At 39.4% G+C, this 19,219-nt stretch overlaps 1 protein-coding gene across 2 annotated transcripts in view; it reads left to right on the top strand.

Annotated features, from left to right (window-relative positions):
• Positions 1-19,219, top strand: part of LOC120946769 (dynamin binding protein) — a 217,549-nt gene that overhangs the window by 190,141 nt on the left and 8,189 nt on the right. For both annotated transcript variants that reach the window (XM_040361457.1, XM_040361458.1), the window contains 2 exons: positions 2,676-2,855; positions 2,949-3,147. In XM_040361457.1, coding sequence (XP_040217391.1) covers positions 2,676-2,855; positions 2,949-3,147 — 379 coding nt within the window. The remainder of the gene's footprint in view (positions 1-2,675; positions 2,856-2,948; positions 3,148-19,219) is intronic.

Here is a 19,219-nt window from a genome sequence, read left to right on the forward strand (position 1 = left end):
GTTCTCTCTCTTATTCTTGATCTCCCTTTTTCTTTATTCCTCTCCCTCTTTTCCTCTCCCTTCCATGTATTCTCTATTTTTATTCCTTCTCTTACTCATTGGTGGCAGTGCTGGTGGGGATTGGGATCAGTGGCAGTGCTGGAGGGGGAGTTCTGATCAGCCAACTTGGGTGCTCTTGATCAAGATCATCTGAGAACTGTAGTGGGGACTTTTAATGGCAATTCTAATCACAGGTAATGTTACTGTGTCTCCCCCTTCATTGGCCCGGATTCACATACATCGGCGCATATTTATGCCGCCGTAGCGTATCTAATATACGATACGCCGACGCAGCGCAGAGAGGCAAGCACAGAATTCACAAAGCACTTGCCTCCCAAACTGCGCTGGGTTTCCTCTGCGTAATCCGGCGTAGGTGGAAGTGGGCATGAGCCATGCTAATGAGGCGTGACCCCATGCACCGTCCTGTGGACGCATCCCAGTGCGCATGCTCAGAATCGCGTCGGAACGAATGCCTTAGATACGACGGATCACTGCCTATGGCGTGAACGTAACCTACGCCCAACCATATTCACGTACAATGTAAACGCCGTAAAATACGACGGCTTGTGTACCTTTGCATGAGTTGCGCCTCATATATGGGGCATAACTTTACGCCGGACGTACAACAAACCGCGTATATTATGCGCTGGGCGCAAGTGCGTTCGTGAATCGTCATATCTCCCTCATTTGCATATATGAATAGAAAATGAATGGGAGCGCCAAATACGTCCAGCGTAAATATGCGCCCACTCTCCGCCGGCGTAGGCAAGTTACGTTGGTCGGTTGAAGCCTATTTTCTGGCGTTTCTTAGTTTGTGGGCACGGCGCACAGATATGACGGCGCATATTTGCACTTACGCTGCGTATCTCGAGATACGTTGGCGTAAGTGCTTTGTGAATCCAGGCCATTGTGTCTCCAGCTCTGTGGTGTCTCGTAGCAGTAACACCTATGTTAAAATCAGGAGATAGGGTCTCCTCCAGCCCCTCCCACTTCACATTCCTCACCAGTCAGCTTACTTCTAGTCTCTGCCCCCCAACCTTGCCGTTAACTGAATGGGCGGCAACAAAGAGGCTGTGTGGGCGGTCGTGGGCTCCAGGAACATCCCAGCTGGGCGGCCACGGGCTCCAGGGACAGCCCTGCTGGACGAGTGGTGCAGGCTTCAGGAACAGCCCAGGATTTGGTGACACCTGACATATTGTCATTCGACCCCCGGGGGTGTCCCGACCCCCAGGTTGAGAACCACGGAGTTAAGCTTTGACAAAAAATCTGATCGGTTTCTATGGGTAGCTGCACCAGATTTTGCACTCTCCAATTTTAGTAAATCTACCCCCTTTGATCCATTGAATGAGCATGCAGATTAGAAAGTTTGGAGAAAAGTCAACGCCACTAATCTGCATACTGGTCCCATGTCATTGACTCAAATGATAGTGAAACCAGTGGGTCAGCATGACCTAGGAAATTGGTACACGTTTCTTTTTACCCTTTATGGGGGAATCAAATTCTACTTACATGTGTTTGAAACTCTAGAATTCCCGTTGTGTTTCTATTCCGCCATTTTGCTGAACATATTTAACCACTTAATGACCGCCGCCTGTAGATATACGTCCACAGAATGGCACGGCTGGGCAGATGGACGTACCGGCACGTCCTGTACATCTTCCCAGCCGTGAGTCACGGGCGCGCGCCCACGACCTGGTCCGAAGGACCGTGTCCGTGGGACCTGCGGACCCGATCGCCGCTGGGGTCCCGCGATCGGTCCCCGGAACTGAAGAGCGGGGAGAGCTGCGTGTAAACACGCCTTCCCTGTGCTTCACTGTGCCGGCTGCATCGATCGTGTCATCCCCTTTATATGGAGACACAATCGATGACGTCACTCCTACAGCCACACCCCCCTACAGTTGTAAACACACACTAGGTGAAACATAACCCCTTCAGCGCCCCCTGTGGTTAACTCCCAAACTGCAACTGTCATTTCCACAATAAAGAATGCATTTTAAATGCATTTTTTGCTGTGAAAATGACAATGGTCCCAAAAATGTGTCAAAATTGTCCGAAGTGTCCGCCATAATGTCACAGTCACGAAAAAAATTGCTGATCGCTGCCATTAGTAGTAAAAAAAATAAAAATTAATAAAAATGCAATCAAACTATCCCCTATTTTGTAAACGCTATAAATTTTGCGCAAGCCAAGCGATAAACGCTTATTGCGTAGAATATGTAGAAGAATACGTATCGGCCTAAACTGAGGAAAAAAACATGTTTTTATATATTTTTGGGGGATATTTATTATAGCAAAAAGTAAAAAATATTGAATTTTTTTCAAAATTGTCGCTCTATTTTTGTTTATAGCACAAAAAATAACCGCAGAGGTGATCAAATACCACCAAAAGAAAGCTCTATTTGTGGGAAAAAAAAGGACGCTAATTTTGTTTGGGAGCCACGTCGCACGGCCGCGCAATTGTCAGTTAAAGCGTCACAGTCCCGAATCGCAAAAAGGGGCCTGGTCCTTTACCTGCATTTTGGTCCGGGGCTTAAGTGGTTAATGTAAATGTTTTACCCTGTTTGAGCCCAGATATACAGATTTATTCCTATTGGAAGCGTAACACCAGCATTGATCATGAATGTTTCTGTTGACAGCTGTTGGGCATTGGTGGGAGAGAAGGGAACATCATCTCCTTATTCCAGGAGGAGCACACTAAGGTCCTAGAACAGCTCCAGGTCTTCACCTTCTTCCCAGAAAACCCTCCTCCAGCCAAGAAGCCTTTTGAGAGAAAGACTATAGAGCGACAGTCTGCTAGAAAGACCGTACCAAGTCCTGTAAGTAATTTCACGCTCTACTCTGCGCAAATGGCGCTTAATATTACGTTGTCCCTATGCCGTTTCTTGATCTGAAGATGTCGCTTCTCCTAGGCCAAATACATCCCACAGACAGATGAACATCGGGCGCTCTTACTGGCTCGTTACCCACCAGAAAACCTCTTTCAGGCAGACCGCAACTTCAATGCTGCTCAGGATTTGGATGTGTGTGTCCAGGAGGGGGACCTTGTTGGTGTTATTAAACAACAAGACCCGATGGGCAGCTATAACCGATGGCTGGTAGATAATGGAGGTAAGGGGGTCCTATTTGTCCTTCCTTGGAGTTAGTGGATATGTGCCGTCTGCATAGATCTGGGCTGGTTGGGATTTATCATTAAGCACAGTAGGCTGGTGTAGAGGCAGCTTCCTCTTGTGTAGTTGGCAATATTTTTTATTACACGAAACTAAAAAGATCTTGCACGCAGGAAATAATATGTAAACCCACCATTTCCTATTCCTGATATGTGGCTGCTGTACCATGTACTTGTATGAGAAAGTATCCTGTTCTCTTTGTATTGCTTCCTTTGTGTGAAATCCCTGGTGTTCCTGCCAGTCCCTCTGCTTTCCTATCAAAAAGTGACCACACTAGGCTGAAGAGCACATCGTGGTCAGTTCTCTATCTGTGCTGGGATCTCAGCTTGCTCTCCTCCCAGTGATCAGACTTGTCCTGACACATTCCACCAGCACAGCCATTCACTGGGAAGATCAGTGTGCTGCTGTTTCTTCTCCCCCCCAGCTCTTATGCAGCGGAGATTAGAAGGAATGCGATCACTTATAAAAAAAATGGGAACATTTTTTATAATGTTTATTTTTTATATATCTGTACATAAATGTTATGCCTTTCATTTCTGTTTTAAACAGAATGGGATGTTTTACAAGGTGATTGTTTACAATCACTTTAAAGTGCATAAAATGTGTAAATGAATAATTCCTGTGAATTTGGCTGCTGTGGATTAAAACAAGTGCTATATAATCAAAACACAGAGTACAAAAGATAATTTCATGGATAAAGCACACTTCTCTTCATAGACAAAATATAAACCGTGACCATAATAACAGACATGCTATAGCAATACAAAATATCTAAACATCGTAATCATATAAAAAAGGAATGGTACTACTGCGCTACCATATATAAAACCACAAAACGTGAAAAAAACAGCAAAAAATATCAAATAACAAAAGCTGCGTATCTAATAGGTGAACAAAACCAAATTAATATGAAATGAGTAAATGATAGCGCTAGTGTTAACTAGTGCTGAGTGAGTACAGTGTAAATGTTAATAATATAAATCATGCATAGTGAGTATAAATAGCAACACTTATGAAAAAATACTATTAAGTCCAATGAAATGTTGGAATGAGTTCCTTATGGGTTAACACCCATATGCAGCCCTATGGTGAACAGCTGGCGTTTCCTCCTCAAGAGCTTCTCATTAGACAGACAATGACCTTTCCCATTAAAAAGATCCAAGCAGAAAACCTCAATATAAAGGAAGAAAAAAGAAAGAGGACAAGCCTCATAGCATAATACTGTAAAACAGAGGACAATGGACACGAAACTACACCGACGGTAATAAACTCACAAAACCGCCGATTAACACAGGCTCTGAGATATATTGCCGCTCAGTATGTTCATCTCCTCACTAGGATCGAAGTCCCGTCAAACATAGGCTCCTCCCCCACGCGTTCCGTCACTAGGCACGTGACTTAGTCATGGGTCTCTGAATGACTATGGGAGACGGCTGAGCTTATAACAGAGCCGTTGCGTGTCATTCAAACAGGAAGTGAAACCACAGAAAAAAGGAGAGGGGGTTGACATCTACATCATTGCAGGTAACAACCTCGAGCACTGTGCAAAATAACAAATTCTAGCACTCGCTACATTTGGCAATATAGTACAATACAACAGTATTTTAATACAGAGAAAATTATAATCTATCAACATAGACTCAATTAAACTGTCTTGTTGATACAAAACAAAATATTTAGAATAATGTTTTAAAATTTTATATAGAACCATTAAAAAGGTATATAAAACCATTAAAAAAGAATTAAAAAAGGAGGACCTGCCTTCTTAATGAATTTAAAATTGCAACCACATCGCCCCCTACATATGATAAATACATACTACATGCACAAGAAATAATATAGAGACGTACAGACATACTCTATACATTCATGCATCCTGAGGGGGTGTCATAAAGAAATACAAAATGTGCTGCATTATTATAAAAAAATCTACGTTAGAAATTAATTATAATAAGTTGCAAATGGTGAGTTCCAGTGTCTATTTAAAAACACACTCACATGGCAACATAAAACCATATATAGACCACCTTAAAAAGGGGGAGGAAGACACCCATTCAAGATGCAGGGTAATAGCCAAAAAGATGCACAAATTATTTACATAAAAATAATAATTTATACAAAAAATCTTCTTATCCCTAGATCAATCCGATCACTACACAATCGGAACATATAAAATAAAGAACTAAAAATCTGAAATAAAACAATTCAAGTCAAATTCTACATTGAGCCCATTTGGTACTAAAGAGCGCATTTCATGTATCCATCTGGATTCGCTTTTACTAAGCTCGCGAATTTTGTGGCTGCCTCTCCAATGTGGGGTATATTTCTCCAAGGCCCAAAACTTAAGTTGTTTAGGGTCTTTATTATGACACAATGCGAAGTGACGCGAAACATTGTGATCGGGATACCCCTTTTCAATATTTTGCACATGTTCTCTTATGCGTTTCCACATTGGTCTTTTTGTGCGACCTATATATTGGAGTGAACAAGAACACTGAAGGGCATACACCACACCTTCTGTTCGACAGGTAATAAGATCTTTGATCTCATATTCTTTTTGGGTAACATGGGACACAAATTTTGAACATTTCTGTCCATTAAGGTTCGTTTTTTTGCATGCGTAACAACGCTTGCAAGGGAAAAACCCCTTTCCCTGATAGAAGGTTAGTTGATTATATTTTGTTGGGGGGTCCGGAACATTTTTCGCCACCAAATCCCGTAGGGTGGGGGCTCTTCTATATATCATCTTGGGAATACTTGGAAGTATACCTTGTAGTTGCCTGTCAGCTTGTAAAATAGGCCAGTGTTTTCGGAAAATCTTTTCTAACTGTTTATGCTGGACACTATAATTAAAAATGATCGGTAGTTCCATTCCAACTGCATGATTTTTAATCTTATCCTGTATGAGGGATTCTCTAGGGGTATCATATACTTTTGAGATTTGTGTTTGAATGAAATCTTTATCATACCCCTTATTCACAAATTTCTTCCCCAGCATATTAGCTTGTTCTAAGAAGATGTTAGGGTCTGAGCAATTTCTCCGGATCCTTGTCATTTGTCCTTTAGGGATATTGATCAACCAAGGATCATGATGACAGCTATCTGTTGGTATATAGCTGTTTCTTTCTACTGGTTTGAAATATGTTTTTGTAGTTATTTTTTGGGGTTCCAAAGTGATTTCCAAATCCAGAAATTGAATAGATTTATCACTAATTGAGTATGAAAGGTTGATGTTCTTCTGATTCTGGTTTAGATTGTCGAAAAATTGTATAAGGGAGGCTTCATCACCACTCCAGATGATGATGCAATCATCTATGTATCTTCTGTACAGAACTAGGTGATGCGGCATGTTTTCATAGACAGCCATTTCCTCCCATTCGGACATGAACACATTTGCGACACTTGGCGCATATTTTGCGCCCATCCCTATTCCATTTAGTTGTCGATAGAAATCGGATCTATACCAGAAATAGTTATGCTGAAGGCCATAGGCCAAGCACCTCAGGACAAATCGTTTCTGTTTGGAAATTAAAGAACCATACTTATTGAGGGCCCACTTTGTTGCCCCAATTGCCTCTTCGTGATTAATTATGGTATAAAGTGATGCCACATCCGCTGTGGCTAACAGATATTTCTCACTTGTATTTATCACTAATGAGTCAAAGATCTGAATAAGATGCTTAGTATCTCTCAAATAAGCCTTGGTGAGAGGAACTAAGGGCTGAATAAACTTATCAACATATTCTCCCAGACGGGAGTTTATAGATTGTATCCCATTTATAATGGGTCTCCCAGGTGGTCTAGTTTGATCCTTATGAATTTTGGGTATTGTGTATATGATTGGAACCCTGCATACTTCTGGAATCAGGTATTTTTCCTCTCTTTTGTTGAGAATACCTCTTTCTCTTCCTCGATAGATTAATTCAGACAGTTCTTCTTTATATTCACTCGTGGGATTTCCCCTGAGCTTAATATAAGTATTGACATCATTAAGCTGATTTTGCAGTTCTTCATGATAATACTCTTTAGACAATACTACAATGGCCCCCCCCTTATCTGCCGGCCTGATAATAATTTGTTTATTTTCCTCCAGCTCTTTAATCCCCTTATGGATGGCTTTGGGATCCGGCATTTTCTTGATTTTCAATTGGTCTAGATCTCTAAGTACCATTTTATTGAATACCTCTATATGGTGATTGTTCTTTACTTGAGGATTAAATAGAGATTTGTTTCTCAATTGGCTGTGTGAAACTCTTCCCGGCAAAATATTTCTATCAGGTGGATTGATAATAGGCTGGTTTAGTATGTATTTTTTGATGTTCAACTTTCTTGTGAATTTTTTAATATCCACATAGGCATCAAATTTACTAAGATTCCTTTTGGGGGCGAACTTGAGACCCTTATCCAATGTCATAATTTCTGTTTTTGTTAGTTCGACCCCACTAATATTATATATTCCTTGACCCATTAAACCTTCCTTCGTTTTGACCTTGTGTCCCCCTCTACATCCCCTCTTTCGTTTGGACTTCTGGAACGTGCTCCTTGTTCGTGCCGAGGGGGTGTCCTCTCGTTCCTGCGATAATCTAAAAAAGACGAGGAAGGGCGATTATCCTGTTCCTCTCTATAGTTTGCAAGTGGCTCATAATGATTGTGAGTAGGTATTGGACTTCTTCTGGACTCCTGGTAATAGTAATCTCGATTAGGGGGGCCACCCGATTGATGGGCTTGATACTGCCCTCCTTGATGTTGGTAATATTGAGGAGGGTAGTAATCTCTTGGGTCCCTTCGATCTTGGTTGTGATAATTGGGATCCTGATGATATCCATATGGATAATTCCCCTGATTGCTGGACTGATTTTGTGGTGGATTGGATGGTTTTTGATTATTCTTATTGTTTTTCCAAACAGGTTTCTTTGGAGACTTGGTGCGAGGTTTTTGATTATTTTTATTATTATTCTTCCACCAAGGCTTTGGTGTTCTAGGACCATTCGGTTCCTCTCTGTATGGTCTAGGTGGATAATAAGTATAATCTTGTTGGAATCTAGCATATTCATCCACCCCATGTCTGGGTCGTTCAGGTGTTCTAAATCTGAATTCCCTTGGAGGGGAAATAACCCTTACCTCTCTATCAGGAGAGGATGACACTGACCCTATTTTTCCATCTTTCAGATTGAGTTGCCATTTGAATATCTGATGTGAACGATAATCGTTCGTATCCCTCATATATTTCCTTCTTTTCCGTTGTTTGATTTCAGTATCCCTTTGTTCCAATACTTTATTAAGTTGGTTAGTTAGTGTAGTGAAGGAAGGGGTGTCCTTATAACCTTCTAAGGCAGTCTTGCATTCTGCTATTGATTTATTAATCTGTGCAATTTTTCGTTGTTTCCTCTTAATTAGAAACTGCATAACTTCCAACCCCTTCTCATTGAAGAATTTGAACCATTCTTCAATGGAATCTTTGTCCAATAGTCCATCATTGATGGGAACATCCCATCTGAGTCTTCTAGGGACTATCCCCTCTTTAATGTATTGTTCGTGTGTGGTGAGGTCCCACCACACACTGACCTTTTTCTCCATGAGATGGCCAAATTTCCTAAAATTGGTATCTAGATCACATGTTTCTGCAGTATTTTTACTGGTAAATACATCTTTAAGGTCAACTGTACGGTTTTCCATATAGTTAAATATATCCATGATTGCTGCTAGTAGTGATATAAGTAAGTGAAAAATGTGCAAAAAAGGAATGGTACTACTGCGCTACCATATATAAAACCACAAAACGTGAAAAAAACAGCAAAAAATATCAAATAACAAAAGCTGCGTATCTAATAGGTGAACAAAACCAAATTAATATGAAATGAGTAAATGATAGCGCTAGTGTTAACTAGTGCTGAGTGAGTACAGTGTAAATGTTAATAATATAAATCATGCATAGTGAGTATAAATAGCAACACTTATGAAAAAATACTATTAAGTCCAATGAAATGTTGGAATGAGTTCCTTATGGGTTAACACCCATATGCAGCCCTATGGTGAACAGCTGGCGTTTCCTCCTCAAGAGCTTCTCATTAGACAGACAATGACCTTTCCCATTAAAAAGATCCAAGCAGAAAACCTCAATATAAAGGAAGAAAAAAGAAAGAGGACAAGCCTCATAGCATAATACTGTAAAACAGAGGACAATGGACACGAAACTACACCGACGGTAATAAACTCACAAAACCGCCGATTAACACAGGCTCTGAGATATATTGCCGCTCAGTATGTTCATCTCCTCACTAGGATCGAAGTCCCGTCAAACATAGGCTCCTCCCCCACGCGTTCCGTCACTAGGCACGTGACTTAGTCATGGGTCTCTGAATGACTATGGGAGACGGCTGAGCTTATAACAGAGCCGTTGCGTGTCATTCAAACAGGAAGTGAAACCACAGAAAAAAGGAGAGGGGGTTGACATCTACATCATTGCAGGTAACAACCTCGAGCACTGTGCAAAATAACAAATTCTAGCACTCGCTACATTTGGCAATATAGTACAATACAACAGTATTTTAATACAGAGAAAATTATAATCTATCAACATAGACTCAATTAAACTGTCTTGTTGATACAAAACAAAATATTTAGAATAATGTTTTAAAATTTTATATAGAACCATTAAAAAGGTATATAAAACCATTAAAAAAGAATTAAAAAAGGAGGACCTGCCTTCTTAATGAATTTAAAATTGCAACCACATCGCCCCCTACATATGATAAATACATACTACATGCACAAGAAATAATATAGAGACGTACAGACATACTCTATACATTCATGCATCCTGAGGGGGTGTCATAAAGAAATACAAAATGTGCTGCATTATTATAAAAAAATCTACGTTAGAAATTAATTATAATAAGTTGCAAATGGTGAGTTCCAGTGTCTATTTAAAAACACACTCACATGGCAACATAAAACCATATATAGACCACCTTAAAAAGGGGGAGGAAGACACCCATTCAAGATGCAGGGTAATAGCCAAAAAGATGCACAAATTATTTACATAAAAATAATAATTTATACAAAAAATCTTCTTATCCCTAGATCAATCCGATCACTACACAATCGGAACATATAAAATAAAGAACTAAAAATCTGAAATAAAACAATTCAAGTCAAATTCTACATTGAGCCCATTTGGTACTAAAGAGCGCATTTCATGTATCCATCTGGATTCGCTTTTACTAAGCTCGCGAATTTTGTGGCTGCCTCTCCAATGTGGGGTATATTTCTCCAAGGCCCAAAACTTAAGTTGTTTAGGGTCTTTATTATGACACAATGCGAAGTGACGCGAAACATTGTGATCGGGATACCCCTTTTCAATATTTTGCACATGTTCTCTTATGCGTTTCCACATTGGTCTTTTTGTGCGACCTATATATTGGAGTGAACAAGAACACTGAAGGGCATACACCACACCTTCTGTTCCGGACCCCCCAACAAAATATAATCAACTAACCTTCTATCAGGGAAAGGGGTTTTTCCCTTGCAAGCGTTGTTACGCATGCAAAAAAACGAACCTTAATGGACAGAAATGTTCAAAATTTGTGTCCCATGTTACCCAAAAAGAATATGAGATCAAAGATCTTATTACCTGTCGAACAGAAGGTGTGGTGTATGCCCTTCAGTGTTCTTGTTCACTCCAATATATAGGTCGCACAAAAAGACCAATGTGGAAACGCATAAGAGAACATGTGCAAAATATTGAAAAGGGGTATCCCGATCACAATGTTTCGCGTCACTTCGCATTGTGTCATAATAAAGACCCTAAACAACTTAAGTTTTGGGCCTTGGAGAAATATACCCCACATTGGAGAGGCAGCCACAAAATTCGCGAGCTTAGTAAAAGCGAATCCAGATGGATACATGAAATGCGCTCTTTAGTACCAAATGGGCTCAATGTAGAATTTGACTTGAATTGTTTTATTTCAGATTTTTAGTTCTTTATTTTATATGTTCCGATTGTGTAGTGATCGGATTGATCTAGGGATAAGAAGATTTTTTGTATAAATTATTATTTTTATGTAAATAATTTGTGCATCTTTTTGGCTATTACCCTGCATCTTGAATGGGTGTCTTCCTCCCCCTTTTTAAGGTGGTCTATATATGGTTTTATGTTGCCATGTGAGTGTGTTTTTAAATAGACACTGGAACTCACCATTTGCAACTTATTATAATTAATTTCTAACGTAGATTTTTTTATAATAATGCAGCACATTTTGTATTTCTTTATGACACCCCCTCAGGATGCATGAATGTATAGAGTATGTCTGTACGTCTCTATATTATTTCTTGTGCATGTAGTATGTATTTATCATATGTAGGGGGCGATGTGGTTGCAATTTTAAATTCATTAAGAAGGCAGGTCCTCCTTTTTTAATTCTTTTTTAATGGTTTTATATACCTTTTTAATGGTTCTATATAAAATTTTAAAACATTATTCTAAATATTTTGTTTTGTATCAACAAGACAGTTTAATTGAGTCTATGTTGATAGATTATAATTTTCTCTGTATTAAAATACTGTTGTATTGTACTATATTGCCAAATGTAGCGAGTGCTAGAATTTGTTATTTTGCACAGTGCTCGAGGTTGTTACCTGCAATGATGTAGATGTCAACCCCCTCTCCTTTTTTCTGTGGTTTCACTTCCTGTTTGAATGACACGCAACGGCTCTGTTATAAGCTCAGCCGTCTCCCATAGTCATTCAGAGACCCATGACTAAGTCACGTGCCTAGTGACGGAACGCGTGGGGGAGGAGCCTATGTTTGACGGGACTTCGATCCTAGTGAGGAGATGAACATACTGAGCGGCAATATATCTCAGAGCCTGTGTTAATCGGCGGTTTTGTGAGTTTATTACCGTCGGTGTAGTTTCGTGTCCATTGTCCTCTGTTTTACAGTATTATGCTATGAGGCTTGTCCTCTTTCTTTTTTCTTCCTTTATATTGAGGTTTTCTGCTTGGATCTTTTTAATGGGAAAGGTCATTGTCTGTCTAATGAGAAGCTCTTGAGGAGGAAACGCCAGCTGTTCACCATAGGGCTGCATATGGGTGTTAACCCATAAGGAACTCATTCCAACATTTCATTGGACTTAATAGTATTTTTTCATAAGTGTTGCTATTTATACTCACTATGCATGATTTATATTATTAACATTTACACTGTACTCACTCAGCACTAGTTAACACTAGCGCTATCATTTACTCATTTCATATTAATTTGGTTTTGTTCACCTATTAGATACGCAGCTTTTGTTATTTGATATTTTTTGCTGTTTTTTTCACGTTTTGTGGTTTTATATATGGTAGCGCAGTAGTACCATTCCTTTTTTGCACATTTTTCACTTACTTATATCACTACTAGCAGCAATCATGGATATATTTAACTATATGGAAAACCGTACAGTTGACCTTAAAGATGTATTTACCAGTAAAAATACTGCAGAAACATGTGATCTAGATACCAATTTTAGGAAATTTGGCCATCTCATGGAGAAAAAGGTCAGTGTGTGGTGGGACCTCACCACACACGAACAATACATTAAAGAGGGGATAGTCCCTAGAAGACTCAGATGGGATGTTCCCATCAATGATGGACTATTGGACAAAGATTCCATTGAAGAATGGTTCAAATTCTTCAATGAGAAGGGGTTGGAAGTTATGCAGTTTCTAATTAAGAGGAAACAACGAAAAATTGCACAGATTAATAAATCAATAGCAGAATGCAAGACTGCCTTAGAAGGTTATAAGGACACCCCTTCCTTCACTACACTAACTAACCAACTTAATAAAGTATTGGAACAAAGGGATACTGAAATCAAACAACGGAAAAGAAGGAAATATATGAGGGATACGAACGATTATCGTTCACATCAGATATTCAAATGGCAACTCAATCTGAAAGATGGAAAAATAGGGTCAGTGTCATCCTCTCCTGATAGAGAGGTAAGGGTTATTTCCCCTCCAAGGGAATTCAGATTTAGAACACCTGAACGACCCAGACATGGGGTGGATGAATATGCTAGATTCCAACAAGATTATACTTATTATCCACCTAGACCATACAGAGAGGAACCGAATGGTCCTAGAACACCAAAGCCTTGGTGGAAGAATAATAATAAAAATAATCAAAAACCTCGCACCAAGTCTCCAAAGAAACCTGTTTGGAAAAACAATAAGAATAATCAAAAACCATCCAATCCACCACAAAATCAGTCCAGCAATCAGGGGAATTATCCATATGGATATCATCAGGATCCCAATTATCACAACCAAGATCGAAGGGACCCAAGAGATTACTACCCTCCTCAATATTACCAACATCAAGGAGGGCAGTATCAAGCCCATCAATCGGGTGGCCCCCCTAATCGAGATTACTATTACCAGGAGTCCAGAAGAAGTCCAATACCTACTCACAATCATTATGAGCCACTTGCAAACTATAGAGAGGAACAGGATAATCGCCCTTCCTCGTCTTTTTTAGATTATCGCAGGAACGAGAGGACACCCCCTCGGCACGAACAAGGAGCACGTTCCAGAAGTCCAAACGAAAGAGGGGATGTAGAGGGGGACACAAGGTCAAAACGAAGGAAGGTTTAATGGGTCAAGGAATATATAATATTAGTGGGGTCGAACTAACAAAAACAGAAATTATGACATTGGATAAGGGTCTCAAGTTCGCCCCCAAAAGGAATCTTAGTAAATTTGATGCCTATGTGGATATTAAAAAATTCACAAGAAAGTTGAACATCAAAAAATACATACTAAACCAGCCTATTATCAATCCACCTGATAGAAATATTTTGCCGGGAAGAGTTTCACACAGCCAATTGAGAAACAAATCTCTATTTAATCCTCAAGTAAAGAACAATCACCATATAGAGGTATTCAATAAAATGGTACTTAGAGATCTAGACCAATTGAAAATCAAGAAAATGCCGGATCCCAAAGCCATCCATAAGGGGATTAAAGAGCTGGAGGAAAATAAACAAATTATTATCAGGCCGGCAGATAAGGGGGGGGCCATTGTAGTATTGTCTAAAGAGTATTATCATGAAGAACTGCAAAATCAGCTTAATGATGTCAATACTTATATTAAGCTCAGGGGAAATCCCACGAGTGAATATAAAGAAGAACTGTCTGAATTAATCTATCGAGGAAGAGAAAGAGGTATTCTCAACAAAAGAGAGGAAAAATACCTGATTCCAGAAGTATGCAGGGTTCCAATCATATACACAATACCCAAAATTCATAAGGATCAAACTAGACCACCTGGGAGACCCATTATAAATGGGATACAATCTATAAACTCCCGTCTGGGAGAATATGTTGATAAGTTTATTCAGCCCTTAGTTCCTCTCACCAAGGCTTATTTGAGAGATACTAAGCATCTTATTCAGATCTTTGACTCATTAGTGATAAATACAAGTGAGAAATATCTGTTAGCCACAGCGGATGTGGCATCACTTTATACCATAATTAATCACGAAGAGGCAATTGGGGCAACAAAGTGGGCCCTCAATAAGTATGGTTCTTTAATTTCCAAACAGAAACGATTTGTCCTGAGGTGCTTGGCCTATGGCCTTCAGCATAACTATTTCTGGTATAGATCCGATTTCTATCGACAACTAAATGGAATAGGGATGGGCGCAAAATATGCGCCAAGTGTCGCAAATGTGTTCATGTCCGAATGGGAGGAAATGGCTGTCCATGAAAACATGCCGCATCACCTAGTTCTGTACAGAAGATACATAGATGATTGCATCATCATCTGGAGTGGTGATGAAGCCTCCCTTATACAATTTTTCGACAATCTAAACCAGAATCAGAAGAACATCAACCTTTCATACTCAATTAGTGATAAATCTATTCAATTTCTGGATTTGGAAATCACTTTGGAACCCCAAAAAATAACTACAAAAACATATTTCAAACCAGTAGAAAGAAACAGCTATATACCAACAGATAGCTGTCATCATGATCCTTGGTTGATCAATATCCCTAAAGGACAAATGACAAGGATCCGGAGAAATTGCTCAGACCCTAACATCTTCTTAGAACAAGCTAATATGCTGGGGAAGAAATTTGTGAATAAGGGGTATGATAAAGATTTCATTCAAACACAAATCTCAAAAGTATATGATACCCCTAGAGAATCCCTCATACAGGATAAGATTAAAAATCATGCAGTTGGAATGGAACTACCGATCATTTTTAATTATAGTGTCCAGCATAAACAGTTAGAAAAGATTTTCCGAAAACACTGGCCTATTTTACAAGCTGACAGGCAACTACAAGGTATACTTCCAAGTATTCCCAAGATGATATATAGAAGAGCCCCCACCCTACGGGATTTGGTGGCGAAAAATGTTCCGGACCCCCCAACAAAATATAATCAACTAACCTTCTATCAGGGAAAGGGGTTTTTCCCTTGCAAGCGTTGTTACGCATGCAAAAAAACGAACCTTAATGGACAGAAATGTTCAAAATTTGTGTCCCATGTTACCCAAAAAGAATATGAGATCAAAGATCTTATTACCTGTCGAACAGAAGGTGTGGTGTATGCCCTTCAGTGTTCTTGTTCACTCCAATATATAGGTCGCACAAAAAGACCAATGTGGAAACGCATAAGAGAACATGTGCAAAATATTGAAAAGGGGTATCCCGATCACAATGTTTCGCGTCACTTCGCATTGTGTCATAATAAAGACCCTAAACAACTTAAGTTTTGGGCCTTGGAGAAATATACCCCACATTGGAGAGGCAGCCACAAAATTCGCGAGCTTAGTAAAAGCGAATCCAGATGGATACATGAAATGCGCTCTTTAGTACCAAATGGGCTCAATGTAGAATTTGACTTGAATTGTTTTATTTCAGATTTTTAGTTCTTTATTTTATATGTTCCGATTGTGTAGTGATCGGATTGATCTAGGGATAAGAAGATTTTTTGTATAAATTATTATTTTTATGTAAATAATTTGTGCATCTTTTTGGCTATTACCCTGCATCTTGAATGGGTGTCTTCCTCCCCCTTTTTAAGGTGGTCTATATATGGTTTTATGTTGCCATGTGAGTGTGTTTTTAAATAGACACTGGAACTCACCATTTGCAACTTATTATAATTAATTTCTAACGTAGATTTTTTTATAATAATGCAGCACATTTTGTATTTCTTTATGACACCCCCTCAGGATGCATGAATGTATAGAGTATGTCTGTACGTCTCTATATTATTTCTTGTGCATGTAGTATGTATTTATCATATGTAGGGGGCGATGTGGTTGCAATTTTAAATTCATTAAGAAGGCAGGTCCTCCTTTTTTAATTCTTTTTTAATGGTTTTATATACCTTTTTAATGGTTCTATATAAAATTTTAAAACATTATTCTAAATATTTTGTTTTGTATCAACAAGACAGTTTAATTGAGTCTATGTTGATAGATTATAATTTTCTCTGTATTAAAATACTGTTGTATTGTACTATATTGCCAAATGTAGCGAGTGCTAGAATTTGTTATTTTGCACAGTGCTCGAGGTTGTTACCTGCAATGATGTAGATGTCAACCCCCTCTCCTTTTTTCTGTGGTTTCACTTCCTGTTTGAATGACACGCAACGGCTCTGTTATAAGCTCAGCCGTCTCCCATAGTCATTCAGAGACCCATGACTAAGTCACGTGCCTAGTGACGGAACGCGTGGGGGAGGAGCCTATGTTTGACGGGACTTCGATCCTAGTGAGGAGATGAACATACTGAGCGGCAATATATCTCAGAGCCTGTGTTAATCGGCGGTTTTGTGAGTTTATTACCGTCGGTGTAGTTTCGTGTCCATTGTCCTCTGTTTTACAGTATTATGCTATGAGGCTTGTCCTCTTTCTTTTTTCTTCCTTTATATTGAGGTTTTCTGCTTGGATCTTTTTAATGGGAAAGGTCATTGTCTGTCTAATGAGAAGCTCTTGAGGAGGAAACGCCAGCTGTTCACCATAGGGCTGCATATGGGTGTTAACCCATAAGGAACTCATTCCAACATTTCATTGGACTTAATAGTATTTTTTCATAAGTGTTGCTATTTATACTCACTATGCATGATTTATATTATTAACATTTACACTGTACTCACTCAGCACTAGTTAACACTAGCGCTATCATTTACTCATTTCATCGTAATCATATAAACGGTGAATAAATCCAAGTAAAAAGTCCCAAATAAAAGAGTGTACAAATCTGAACAAAGGGGGGCTCCACTTCTCAGTGCCTCCAGTGTTCACATACAGACAGACACTCACCACAAGTTGTTGACCTATTATTGCTAGTCAGGTCAGAAGCGCTTGTGTTTGGGGATTATACTCCTAAGTCTTTAATGACTTGTTTCTATGAATCCTTCTCTGTGGGTGTACCATCATGCATGCAAATAAAATATCAGGGAGGATCTCATAGCTTAAAACTGTTGGATTTTTTTAATTAAATCACAGAAATATTGGGGGGGAAAAAACGCACTCCCATTTGTAGGTGCCTATAAGAACCGGCACTGGGTATGTATGGCCTGCATAGGGAGGAACAAAATGGCCATTTCCAGTGACATCATATTCTCCTGATTGAGCACACACTGGTTTTCTACACATGCACAGCCGTGGCCTTTTTTTTGTCTCCCTATGCAAGCCATACATACCCAGTGCTGGTTCTTATAGGCATTTACAAATGTGAGTGTTATTTTGTTTTTTATTTTTTTTCCAATATTTTAATAAAATCAAACAGTTTTACTCCCTGGTATTTTATTTGCATGCATGATGGTACACCATCTGAGAAGGACCCATCAGAACAAGCCATTAAAGACTTATGAGTATATCCCTAAACACAAGCGCTACTGATCTGACTAGCAATAATAGGTCAACAACTTGTGGTGAGTGTCTATATGGAAACACTGGAGGCACTGAGGAGTGGAGCACCTGTTTTGTTTATATCTGCACAGGCACTCCTTTATTTGGGACTTTTTACTCCATATTTATTCACAGTTTATATGATTACTTAGCGCTAATGTTTTTTTGTATTGCTTTATCATGTCTGTTAGGCCTCATGCACACTGGGTGTTTTTTGACGTTTTTATGGCAGCTGTTTTCGGCTGTAGACGTTTTTTTCTACAGTCATTAAACTCTCCATCATGTTATCCTATGTGTCCATGTACACATAGGCGTTATGAGCAGTTTTGTGCAGTGGCGTTTTTGAGCAGTAATAAATGCTAAAAAACGCTATTGCATAAACATTGAATAAAGTTGAAAAACTTACTGCAAAGCTACTGGTGTTTTTATAACATTTATTTTAATGTCCAGTGTGCATAAGGTCTTATGGTCATGCTTTATATTTTGTCTATGAAGTTTAGGAGAAGCACGCTTTATCTATGAAATTATCTTTAATCATCCTTTTATGCCTATCATTATTAGAAATGCAGTTCTCTCTTATAAGCTTCCGAAAGGGGACCTGTGTTGTTCCTTCAAGGGGCAGTAGAAGGGCAAAAAGCTAATCATCATTACTTGCTGGTTGGCTCTCTGCAGCTGATCATTTCCCATTACTGACTTGCCATGCCTTGTTCTGCACTATGCCTGTATGGAGGTAGCCATCTTGGTATATCTCCTCATACCAAAACTGCCTAATGACTGATAAACTGAAGAAAGGCGAGGGGCAGGAAAGTTAGAGGAAGCACATATCCACAGAATTAATGAAGCAGGGAGGTCCTTGCACTGTGCATCCTCTGGCACTGCTTCCTTTCCAGCAAGGAGAACATTGATCAACAAAGTTGTGACCTCACCAAATATCACTTCAAATCTTCAAAGTGAGACTGGCAGCCAGAAGCATCAGTGGCTTCGATGATCTAGATCAGGGTTCTCAAAGCTTACGGTCTTTAATGCTTTAGAGGGGCCGGACTAACGCCAGTGGGAGTAGGAAATGTCCTGGCGTCCAGTGGGAGTATGAAATGTCCTGGC

The sequence above is a fragment of the Rana temporaria genome, chromosome 8, assembly GCF_905171775.1.
Source record: "Rana temporaria chromosome 8, aRanTem1.1, whole genome shotgun sequence".
NCBI classification, from domain to species: domain Eukaryota; kingdom Metazoa; phylum Chordata; class Amphibia; order Anura; family Ranidae; genus Rana; species Rana temporaria.